Source organism: Oryx dammah, unplaced genomic scaffold (genome assembly GCF_014754425.2).
Source record: "Oryx dammah isolate SB20612 unplaced genomic scaffold, SCBI_Odam_1.1 HiC_scaffold_29, whole genome shotgun sequence".
NCBI classification, from domain to species: domain Eukaryota; kingdom Metazoa; phylum Chordata; class Mammalia; order Artiodactyla; family Bovidae; genus Oryx; species Oryx dammah.
Window position 1 is genome coordinate 93,067,107 of NW_024070213.1, and position 12,658 is coordinate 93,079,764.

Below are 12,658 nucleotides of genomic sequence, written 5' to 3' on the forward strand. Positions count from 1 at the left end.
TCACATTTATATCCAACTCGGCTCTGATTCTTGGGTTTCTTTGCAGATAGCCCTTCTCACTTCTTCTACTTAGACAGTTGATGTCTGCTCAAGTGAAATTTCAAACACGCCAAGTAAATGCTACTTCTTTGCTTTCAGGAGAGGCTAAAAACAGAGCCTTCTAACTAACCTAAAACAGATTTTCTAAAGGGGGTTATAGTTTGCTTCTTAAACAGCTCCACAAACACCATCAGAGGACCGGCCATGTCACCTGATTAACTTTTTATTTCCCCCTGAGTAGAGACAGTCCTATTTTCAAAAGGATTTTGTTTTAAAATCTTATTGTTGACAGAGGTTTCCATTGGCTGTCTAGGATGGAATCTAGCCCTGGTCTATCTTGTGAAAGCAGGTGCTTCAGATCCGCTTGCAAAGAGGGTCAGATTAGTTGTCCTTTGTCTGCTTGGAGAACATCTTTTAAGTGGGTTAAAGTGCTACCAAGCAGACCTCATTAAATAAACAACTCAGATATACAAGAAAAGACAGTGTGCCTATATGGCTGTGTTATATGCCTACAATTCTTAGAAATACAACACTTGCTATTTTTACTGATAAATAGTCTTTAAAAATCCAGTACATACAAAAGGCCAAGAATGATCTCGCCACATACTCAGTATTCTAGATCTATTTCTGTATTTGAATCAAGACTTCATTCATAACCTGAAATGAAGTAGCAGGTCCCATAAGCTGACACATACAAGGGGTTAATTTAAAAACATAATCTAGCTTGATGCAGAGATTATTCCTTACAGCCCTGTGGAGTGAGATTCCTCCCTCATCCTATGCCCAAGGATTTCCATTTATCAAATCAAAATACCATTGGCTCTAACCCTTAGAACCCTGGGTTGCCCAACAATTAACCTCAGAACAGTCTACTTCCTGTCAGTTACATTTTAAAGACTTAAGAGTTATTTTTAAATGGCTGCACAATTTTAAATTATTTAATAAAATATTTGGAACTCTGGCTGCTCACAGGTTTAAATCACTGCCTATTTGATATTAAAAAAGGCACATTAGAAACTGGTTAATTAGGTGATTGCAGACTACCCAGTTATTTTATTTTATTGTTTTTTAAAAACAAAGTCATTATAAGACACTGGAAATAGCACAACCACTAAGAACCAGTTACCTTTGGAAAGGTCTAAGAGGATTACTCTTGACAGGAAGAGCACCTTTTGTGAAACCTGACATCAACCCAATGCAGATTACCATGACATTAATGGAGAAACTACCACTATGATTGAAAAGAATATTAGAAAGAGGTACATTAGGCAGGCTCAATCTATTAAGACCAAATTATACTCTATTAATCTGTTTCCAAAAAAAATCTGAATACAGCAAAGCTCTCTGTAGGCCTGGACCTGAATCAACACTCAGTAAAACGTTTCTCAGATTTTCACTCTTGAAATTAGTTCAAACGAGACTGGATAAAAAGTCACATGGGTTCAAAAAAACCAGCTGGAAATCTGAAACCAAAGGACATTAGAGAGATGAAAGGTAGCACAACTAATTAAAGGAAAGTGCCTTATAGGGCCCTACAGGGGTGAGAATTTGGTTCAGAATTATTTAACATCTTTATTAATGACCAAAAAGGATGGAAGTAATATATTAATGAAATGTATAAATTGAGAAGAGTGGTAATCAGCAGTGGAGATGGTAAAGTGTAAAAAGACGTGAGATGTAGAAAGAGAACACCAAAATACAGTCCCACCAGAGGAAAATGAGAGCGTTAATTGGAACAAAAATGTCGTGTCCATCTGATGCTCAGCCCCCAGCTGAATACTTCTTCATGGCCCACCGATCCGTGAAAGGACTGGTCCTCGGGAGCTTGAGATGCAACTGCCACTTGGTCCTAGCAATTATCGAGAGTTAGAAGGCCAGCTGAGGTGGAGCAGGAGGCCTCCCAGAGGGTGACGGGCCAAAGCCTTGTGCAGAGAGATCGAGGCTTGCCTCTTTGACCTGGGGGACTTGAAGGCGAGGCTGTGAGGCCAGTCCATCAGGCAGCTACTCTTGGGCACTGAGCCTTCTGAATGTGGTTCCTCAGACCTGGCCGAAGCGCCCAGGACTCTGTGACCAGGGTGGGCAATGCCTCCATTCCATTAGAGACCCCTGCTTGCAGATTTAACCCCACCAATCAAAACCCATCCCTCAACTTCAATAGGAGATGCTTGGTGCTCCCCTCTCCCGAGGGCCTTGGTTTCCCATCTCAAGCTTCTCTGCTCTTCCCATCTTGGGGAAGATGCCAGGCTTTCCTGGGTCTAACTCCTTTTCTTCGACTATGCTCCAACCTATCACCCCATTCCAAGCCTTCAACACTAACGCACATGCCTGACAGCTTGCCCAGGCCACCCAAGAGAAGTCCCTTCCAGACTGACTCTTATCATTGATACTACACTGAGGTCATGCAATATATGTGGTTTAGTTGCTAGGTCATGTGCAACACTTGTGACCCCAGGGACTGTAGTCCACCAGGCTCCTCTGTCCATAGGATTTCCTAGGCAAAAATACTGGAGTGGGTTGCCATTTCCTTCTCCAGGGGATCTTCCCAACCCAGGGATTGAACCAGGTCTCCTGCGTTGCAGGTGGACTCCTGCACTGCAGGCAGATTCTTTACCAACTGAGCTACAAGGGAAGCCCCGTGCAGTGTATACTAGTGGTTAAAGCCGTGGCTTAGACTGCCTGGGTTCAAACCTCGTGTCTACCACTCACTACCTACTGACCCTGTGCAAGCCAACATTTGTCTATCAGGTGAGGAAAACAGGTCCATCATAAAGCTCCAATAAAGGGGCACTTTGAGCTCAGGATATAACCCCAGGCTTCACAAATACGGGCCACCCCTAGTCAATTTTGCATATTCTGGCATTCCTACTTATAGCTTTTTCTGTCGTACACACTAAGAAGCTTCATAAAAATGCATCCCCAACTATTACAAGTTCTTAACAAAACTCCACAAGGGCACATATTTTGCCTCTCTGCCCAGCACATAGTAGGTGTTCAATAAATGTTTCGAATGAATGAATACGAGAGCAACTGGCAGTGAACCCCACAGCACACAGCTCAGTGCTAGGCCCACAGAAGCTACTCAACAAGGCACATGTTAAATTTGACTTTGCTCTTTAAGGCAGGGACCCTGAATGAGGTGATTTGGGTTGACTGTGAGGAGTTAAAATGCACATCATACGTGATGGAGGAAGAGAAGAAAACTCACAAGAAAGAGAAGGAATGTGAATCTCCCGGGAGCAGGAAGACATGGCTTTGTACCGTGCGTTTCTACCCGGCAGTGATAAGTATAACAAATATTAGAACAACCTCATATCCCAGACCTTCACAACCTTTCCTTGAGAACAGGAAAGACAGGGCAGTCACCTCTTCTCTTGGCAGGTGGAGGCCCCAGATATAAGATTATTAAGAAAAGGAAGGAAAAGAGGTTAGGGCAGGGTGACAAGGCCAACTGTTTCTGACAGAGACTGGCCCTGACTGTTGAAAATACTTTCCATCCAAAGGGCAAATATATTGATAGATTTTTAAGTTATTTGCCCTATTCCGGTGAAGTGGCTCCTAATGAAGCCCCCTGGGGTTCTTTCTGGTTTGACATCAGTAAGTCCGTCCCTGGTTCCCGTGGGGGAGCTCCCATGACACTACATGTTTCTAAGCTGTGGTCAGGGGATGGCTCACAGGGTCATGAGAGAGCCTGAGGACAGCAGAGCCAAACAGGGAGTCAGCCAGGAGCCCTCTCTCGTAAGTTCCACGCGCTCGCACGCACGCTAAGTCGCTTCAGTCGTGTCCGACTGTCTGAGGCGCCATGGACTGTATAGCCTGCCTGGCTCCTCTGTCCATGGGATTCTCCAGGCAAGATTATTGGAGTAGTTTGCCATTTCCTTCTCAGATGAGTTCATTCATGCATTAAAAAAAAAAAAAAAAAGAGTCTTGAAGAGCATTCTACTGCTGCTGAAAAACAAAATGTAAGGCTCTATAGATGTAGGTTCCAGGGTCATTTCAACCTTGTTCTGTCCCATAACTTCCTGCATCCTTCTGCTCCAGCCAAACTAAATCACTTGGGGTCTCCCATAAGGGGTGCACTGGAATTTTCTGTGATGCACTATGCTTTCACAATACCCTAACCCTATGCTTAGAAGACCCACCCCGTCTCCAGGTGTCTCTTCCCTTAACTACGGGCTGCATGCCATCTTGCATCAATCCATCCATCCATCCATCAAAGACTTAACCAACTGCACTGATGAAGTGTTTTTAACTGCCAGGCCCTGGGCTTACATAATCAAGAATGACTAAGACAAGGCCCCGGGCACAGAGAGGCTCTCAGGGTTTGTGTACTTCCTGGTACCTTTCCTAGGCTACTATTTTCTATATTGTATTCTTTTTTATGTGCTTATGTACATAGAAGATTCTTAAGACTGATGACAAGAGATGCCCCTGATTCCCGTGTGTCCTCCTCATGGCATCCATGGAGCTCTGCGTATTGGTATATATTCGGTGCACAATCAACACCTATAGGGATCATCAATCCAAGCTCAGTATTAGGACACCCACGACTGTGTACCATTCACTCACATCTCACGTCCCCATGCCTGGCACACAGGAAGCACTCAGTATGTATGTGACGTGGAAGACGCACTGCAGGAAAGCCTTCGATGGCTTCTCTGCTGGAATAGCGTTCAGTGCTTCATTCAAAGCCAACCTGAGGGCCACACTGGAAATCTGGATTTACACATTCCATGTGATAAGGAAAAGACAGCAGTGTATCACAGAGCATGAGAAGTCCATCCGGTGACAATACTCCATTCCCAATAGTCCATTCTGAACTGAGTCATTCATTCATTTCTGGTCATGCCATGCAGCTTGCCAGATCTTAACTCTCCAGCTGGGGCTTGAACCCATACCCCTTGCAGTGGAAGCACGGAGTCCTAAACACTGGGCAGCCAGGGAATCCCCACGTCTTTAAAGAAAACATTTCAGCATCAAAAAGATGTCTTTCACCAAAGGTCATGCATGGAGAAGCCCTGAAGACAGGTCTGGGCTTTTGCTTATTTCCAGCTTTCTCCTATTTCCTTGGTGACCCCAGTTCTTTCAACCACATATGTCAAAAGGTTCAAGAAGACATAATACAAGAAACCAGGATGCAGTGACCTTATTTTTTTCTTTAAAAATGTAAAAAGTCACTGCCTGAACCATGACTTAGCAACAGAGAGGGACACATTATTGATGCATAAAAGAATGGATGAATTGCCAGAGAATTATGTTGAGTTAAAAAGACCAATTCACAAAGGGTGCCTCTGGATGATTCCATTTATATAAAATCTTTGAAATAATAAAATTACAGAATGAAGACCAGATTAGTGGTAGCCAGAGGTCAGAAACAGCCAAGTGGGAGGGGAGGAAGAAGCAGGGATGACCACGGACAGGCAACATGGGGAGGCTTGAGGTGACAGAGCTTATCTGTAGTCTGGACTGTTGCCACGGTCAAATCCTAGTCGTGACATTGCGCTATTGTCTGGCAAGATGTTACTGCTGGGAGAAACTGAGTAAAGGATATATGAGACCTCTCTGAATTATTTTCTCACAACTCCATGCAATCTACATTATCTCAGAATAAAACGTTTTCTTTCAAAATGATCACAAAAAAGAAGAACAAAATCTCAGAAGGCACACTTTCTGATTTCAAAACTTACTACAAAACAGTATTTTATGGGTATAAAGACAGACCTATGGACCAATGGAATAGGATATACAGCCCAGAAGTAAACCCTTGCATACAGAGTCACGTGACTTTTTGATAAGGGTGCAAAGCATATTTAACAGGGAAAAGGACAGGTTTTTCAACAAATTGTCTTGGGAAACTCGATAGCCACAGAAAAGAATGAAGTCGGACACCTACCTTATACCATATATGCAAATGAACTCAAAATGGATCAAATAACCTAATTGTAAGAATTAAAACTATAAAACGCTTAGAATAAGAGCTTTATGACATTGGATTTGCCAATGATACCTTGGATGTGACACCCAAAGCACAGACAACAAAATTCAAAAAAATAAATTAGACTTGGACAAAATTTAAAACCTCAGTGCATCCAAGGATACAATCAACAGAGTGCAATGGCCATCTATGGAACAGGAGAAAATATTTGCAAATCATATATCTGATACATGGCTGATATCTGAAGTATATAAAGAACTCCTGCAATTCAACAGCAACAACAAAACAAGCAACCTGACTATAAAATGGACAGAAGGCTTGAATAGACGTTTCTCCAAAGAAGCACACAAACGGCCCACAAGCACACACAAAGAGGTTCAATGTCGCTAAACAGTAGGCAAGTGTAAATCAAAATCACAGGGAAATACCACCTTATACCAAAGTAAGACGGTTACTATTAAAAAAAAAAGTGTTGGCAAGAATGTGGAGAACTCGCAACACTCAAACGCTGTTGGTGGGAATGTAAAAAGGCTGAGAGGTAAGGAAAACAGAACGGTGTTCCTAAAGAAATTAAAGACAGGATTACCATATGATCCAGCAATTTCACTGCTGAGTACATACCCCAGAAACTGAAACAGGGTCTTGAAGAGGTATTTGTACACATCCATTTATAGAAGTATTAGTTACAGTAGCCAAAAGATGTCTGCAACCCAAGACATCAATTGAATGATAGAAGTGTCCATCAGTGGATGACTGAATAAACCAAATGTAATATATACAAACAATGCGACATTATTTAGCCTGAAAGGAAATCCTAACACATGTTACAGGATGGATGAACCTTGAGAACATTATATTAAGTGAAATGAACCAGTCACAAAAAGACAAAACCTGTTTGATTCCACTTAATCTGAAGTACCTAGAGTAGTCAAATTCACAGAGAACTGAAAGTAGAACCGTAGCTTCCAGGGGCAAGGGGAAGGGAAAATGAGGCGTTACTGTTTAATGGGGACAGGGTTTCAGTTTTGCCAGTCGAAACATGTTCTGGGGATAGATGGTGGCGATACCTGATGACAATGTGAATGCACTTAACACTACTAAGCTGCACCCTTAAAAGTGGGGCATTTTGTGTTATACGAACTTGACCAGTTAAAAAAAAAACTGAAACAACAGCGAAAGAGAAGTTTAATTTTTGTTTTTAAAGCCAGTGCCTTTTTGATTTAAACACCTGTCACTATGCCTTAATTTCATCAACCAATGAGAAGAGTAATGTGGCTCATCATTTAATAAAACCTCAAAGACTTAAAAAGTCTGAAGAGATTGGCACACCAAGCTTTTCTAATGCCTTTAATTAACTTCATAATCCATTTTGACTCACATCCCCTCTGCTTGTCACTGAATTCACCTACACGTACTCTCAACGGTTTGGTGGTGATTAAAAATGTGTTACTTATTTATATTGGCACTTGACCTTAAGTAGCAGCAAATGGGTGTGTCAAAGCCACAGATTAGTCAAGAAATAGAAAACGGAGCCTTTAAGAACAAAACATGCTCCTGTGTTTGATTTGTCTGCTCCCACTAGACCCAGGGTTAATGAGAATAAGAACTTGTCCTTTTCCGGTTTTCACTCCATAGTAGATGCTCAATTAACTTCCCTTGACTGAATGGCACCAGCACTTGTGTGCTGACTGCATCAATCTGCCCAGAAATGTTTCCTTGGTTATATTCTCTCTTTCCAAACACGTCTGTCAGCTGAGCTTAGTGACTTACTGTGAAGAAAATAAGAGGAATTTCCGAAGAAATTTTCATGAAAAGTATTTTTTCATGAACGACCGTTTTGAGACATGAAGAGAAATGTATATTTATTACATAGAAACAACTTTGTTTTGACACTATTAACTACTGGTCAGATTGTCTCTACAAAGAAAAGCAGTTCAAAGAGATTCATTTGTGTGGTTTGCATAGACACGCCCAGCCCTGGTATACCCCTCAGAAATGCAATCATAAACGTGGTTAAAAACTGAAATCCCCTCAGTGCTATGTGCTCTAGACGTCCCTCTAACTCTTCCTGAGATCACGACATCAGATTTAAAATTTGACTTCTACCAGAACATCATTTTTCACAACTATAGATTTTTAATTTCTTTTATGTGAGTGTGCAGCCTCTGATGTATTGAGCCAATTAAATGAAACTTGGTTAAAAACCAAAGGTAAAATGGGAATTTGGGTAGAAAGCAAAATAGGGAATTTTTAAAAGGAACCCAAAGTAGCAGATGTTACTGTCATTTAAAGGGGGATTTTCCCAGCATCAATACAAAAATAGGGTCTGACCTGTAAGCCCCAAGTGGTTCTGTTGCTCATACTCTCCTTGAATCTTCCTCCTCCTGCTGTTTTGGGTGGTGTCCATTTTTGAAAAGCCACTGGACAGAGGTCCTGAAACGGAGAACATTCCTTCAACATCCCAATGGGTGGAAATTCAGAGTTTGAAATAAACACAAAATGCAGGCTAGGGCTGGGTGGTCACAAACATTTATTTTTGGTGAAACTCTGTAATACCAAAAAAAATGTCACTTTACCTGGTTTCTCTTGTAATCTGAAGGGTCACAAGCTGTGAAGGGGTGGATGCATTTTCTCTCACTTTTACACCAGGCACAGCCAGTTCGGATACATCCTGGACATCTAGCAACACAAAAAACCAATGTAATTCCTGCATTTTTAGGAAAACACACATCCTAGAATTTCCCTCTGTGATGCTGTGTGTGAAGATTAAAAACTAGGGGAAAAAAAGTCCCTAGATAGACTGTGATGAACCCAGGGGAGACAGGACCGTTCTTTCAGGCTAGGGACAGACTACTGACTTTGCGCCCTGCTCTGGGCAGCCCTCGGGGCTGGTGGACCATCAGGAAGCTTGCTAGGGGGTTGCCATGGAAACCTGAAGCTGGGGTCACCTGTTGCGTTGGAAGATGACAGGAACCCTCTGAATCTATTTCTACATCCGGTTCTGCTATTCGTCTACCTTCAGGTAAGCTTCCCTCTGGACGCTCATCTCCCCATCCCCAATAAGCCCACCCTCACTGGAGCAAGAACACCGCCCAGTGCCTGGAAGATGGGAAACTAAAAGTGCTACCTTGGCAAGTGGAGAAAACAGGGTGCCACTGTTTGCTTTTTATCAAATTAAGGAAGAATTGTGTCTACTAATCAAACAACCATGCATGGATAACAGCGTAAGACTTGAAAAGCACTTAATAGGATAATCAGTGTTAAAGCAAGAACAGTAAAAATGGAAATTGAAGTGGGTCTGGAAGTGTAGCTAAGGGAAACAAGAGAGAGCTTTGGCCTCTGGGACAAGGAGAGAACCAGATCAGGGAGAGGGGGACACATTCGCATTTCAGATATGTGTCCAGAGATGCCAAGGCACCCTGAAGCTCTGACCTACAGAAACTGCAGTTTTGGTGGGAGAAAGCAAGCAAGCGCAGGCTTGCCTAAGTGTTTACCAGGCCACCAACGTGCGCTCAAAGCAGGCCTGCGCCTTGCGCTCTGCTTGCTAACCCTCAGGTGTGATGACCTTACTAAGTGCTTTCCAAAAGGGAAGTAGGTACCCAGGGAAAGGGCAGGAAAGGGCGGGCACTCACCCTCTGGGGAGCTGTGGGTCTGAGATCTGGTTCTTAATTACCTCCTTGTGTACCCGAGGCAAGTCACTGCTTTTCGCCAGGCTTTACAACTGGAGGTGGGGAGCTGTATTATGTTTAAACTCTCCTTGAGCTATACAATTCTGTTTAGCTCTTTCCCTTTTTCTCACCCCCCTCCCCCTGCCATTTTCATGGACTTTTGAGGCTTTCTGTAACAAGTTTAGCTTTTCCCCTGCTTGAATTCATTCTGTTTGTTAGAAATCACTGAACTCACTATCAGAATGCCGAGGTGGTAAAGGTAAAGTCTGCCAGCTCCTGTCCATATAGGGTTAGGGTGGCCTCCCTACTCAGCTTCCAGTTTGTTGCCTTTTCCCTGAAGAAACAATGGTTCCCAGGCCAGACCCACAGAAACCTACATTTGGCACTCATCCAGTTGGTCAAGCATACCACTGAAAGAACTACGGAATCACTAATAAGACAGCTTCCTATCATTTCCATGGAAATGTCCATCCCATTTTCCAGTTGGAAAACCAGGAACCTGGGAAACATCTTTTCTCTGCCTTCACTCTGCTTTAGAAGCAAGGGGGGTATGCAGCTCAACAGGGCCAAACATGGTACAAAAATGTGGGTCATGATTAACATGTTCTTTTTTAAAAAATTATTAATCTATTTATTTATGGCTGTGCTGGATCTTCATTGCTGTGCACAGGAGCTTTCCCTAGTTAGGGTGGCTTCTCTCATTGCACAGCACCGGCTCAGTAGTTGGCGGTGCATAGGCTCAGTTCCTCCAAGGTGTGTGGAATCTTCCTGGATCATTGATCGAACCTGTGTCCCCTGCATTGCCACTTTACCACTGGACCACCAGGGAAGTCCTAACTTGTTCTTTTGATGACAGAGACTTCCACCTTCTCTTGTCTTTAACTGACTTCCTTTTACCTCATGCTCCACTCTCTTCCTTGACTCAAATTCCCAAAATCATTCTGATCTGCAGATAACCTAGCTGCACCCTTTTGCCTATTACTTCAAGGCCACCTCTGGGTTGGAGAAAGATGTATTTCCCTGTGGGTAAAATACACCCAGGCACAGTCGTTTGCCTCTTGGCTGCACCACCTCACTTAGTGTGGCTTGAACAAGCCAGCTGATTAGCTCAGGGGCCCTCCTACCTCCCATTAGGCCACGGTCCAAAAGGCGCCTTGGAAAGTTCTCCTCCACAAAAGAGTTCTTTAGGAAATCGGAGAGTAAAGCAAATAAATAAATTAAAACCAATGAGAGAATATTTACATTTCAAATAAAATCTTACTCTCTTAATGATGAGCAGTTGGTAAAGTTGAATCTCTTTGACACACGCCAGGAACCAAATGAGAACGTCACGTTGACAATTAAAACATCTGGAGCAAAGAGGGAAAAGCAGTCATTGACGGCGAAGCCCTGCTATCATCGAGTAAAGCCGGAAATACAGAAAATAAATATTTTTTGCCTCCTCCACATACAGGGTGGAGTGTGCCAGCTGTTCGCTAACATTTCCATCAGTATGTGGCCTCTTCCCCGGGGCCATTCCCGTCAGGCAGCCGAAGTGCACAGCACAAGCCTCCAAACAGATCCCAGCCCACCTCGTTCCAGGCCTCCCATGGATAATCACTAGGAAAAAGCCATTTCACAGCCCATTTGCAGCTCATCCTCTCCCCAGAATCACTATCTCAGCTTGTAATTGGCCACAGCATAAGAATAAAACAAGTCACTGAGCAAGAACTGTCTAGAACATGATAACCAGAATGTTAGAGAAGAAAGAAACCCTGCACCTTCAGAAGAACCCACACTACAGATGTTTACCCAACACACTCCGAAGTGTGGTTCCGGTGGGCTGGGAGCCATGATTTTCTTGGAGTCAACTGTTGCCAAATCTATGAGGAAGGATTTCCTACTTGCTTTTGAAAACCTACCCATTGGTTAGAAAAACCCCAAAGAATAAAGTAATATGATAAACAGTGTGCTAAATCACCATGAGAGAAACGGCCTATTTCCTGTATCACTGTAACTTACATCCTCTATCCAAGATGATTCCTAAATCTGGTTGTGTATCAGAATCACTTGAGAAACGGATGAAAATACATTCCCAGATATTCTGACTTGGCAGGCCTGGGGTGTGTTGGGAATCTGGGTTTGTAATCCTCCCCATGTACTGTACTGACTGTGTATTGCCAGGTTTGGGGGTGGTAGCCTAGCGTGGTGCCTTTCCAATCCCATTGTGTCCAGGGACCAGGGCTACTCTGTGATATTTTCGTTGTCCCCGATTTTGCCATTAGTATCTTCTTCCTTTTAGGAATTAATGAGGAGAGCAGATGATACTTTAAAAATGAAAAGTCTTTCCTTGACAAATTAATAAGTTGGCCTAACTTTGTTGGTACCTCTAGTTTTCCTACTGAAATATGATCAGTGCTTGATTCCAAAAGTCTGAGAACCCTTACTTTAAGAGGCTTCTCTACAACAGGAACATTCATTCTGAAAGCCAGGATGCCATATAAAATTCTGCTCACATAAAGTGGAAATGATAATGCTCGGTTCCAAAGACAAGGAGGTTTGGAGGGCTGGCATGACCTCTCAGCAAGAGCATTTGAAGACACTTGATAACTGTTAACAGAATGAATGTATGGACAGTAAGCACTGAGGGACTCCCAGTGAAACATACACGTCATCGTAATCTACAAGTGTCCAGTGATAGAGACTAGCAAGAGTTGTACTTTCCTGCGTATCAACTGTGCACAAAACACTCCTGGGAAACCTCACAAGGAAATGAGTATATATGATCTCAGCCCTGAAAGCATTCAGTTATTCTAGAAGAGACCAAAAAAATTTAGGTGAAACAGCACCATGACAGGATAGCCAAGGAAATACCTTTTGAGTGGTTCAAGTTCCATGCATCATCTGGGTACCAAGATTGGGGTGCATGTGGCGGGGCGGGGGTGGGGGGTGGGCAGAGGGTACTGGAATGATTAGGATGATTAGAGAAGAATCCATCAAGGCTGTTATGGAAGAGTTGACTTCAAAGCAGAAGGGAGAC

The 12,658-nt window shown here is 43.1% G+C and overlaps 1 protein-coding gene across 1 annotated transcript in view; it reads right to left on the reverse strand.

Annotated features, from left to right (window-relative positions):
* Positions 1-12,658, reverse strand: part of PLXNC1 (plexin C1) — a 152,195-nt gene that overhangs the window by 66,599 nt on the left and 72,938 nt on the right. The window contains exons 7-9 of the mRNA XM_040234403.1: positions 10,901-10,988; positions 8,548-8,650; positions 8,303-8,404 (exon numbers count right to left, since the gene is read on the reverse strand). Coding sequence (XP_040090337.1) covers positions 8,303-8,404; positions 8,548-8,650; positions 10,901-10,988 — 293 coding nt within the window. The remainder of the gene's footprint in view (positions 1-8,302; positions 8,405-8,547; positions 8,651-10,900; positions 10,989-12,658) is intronic.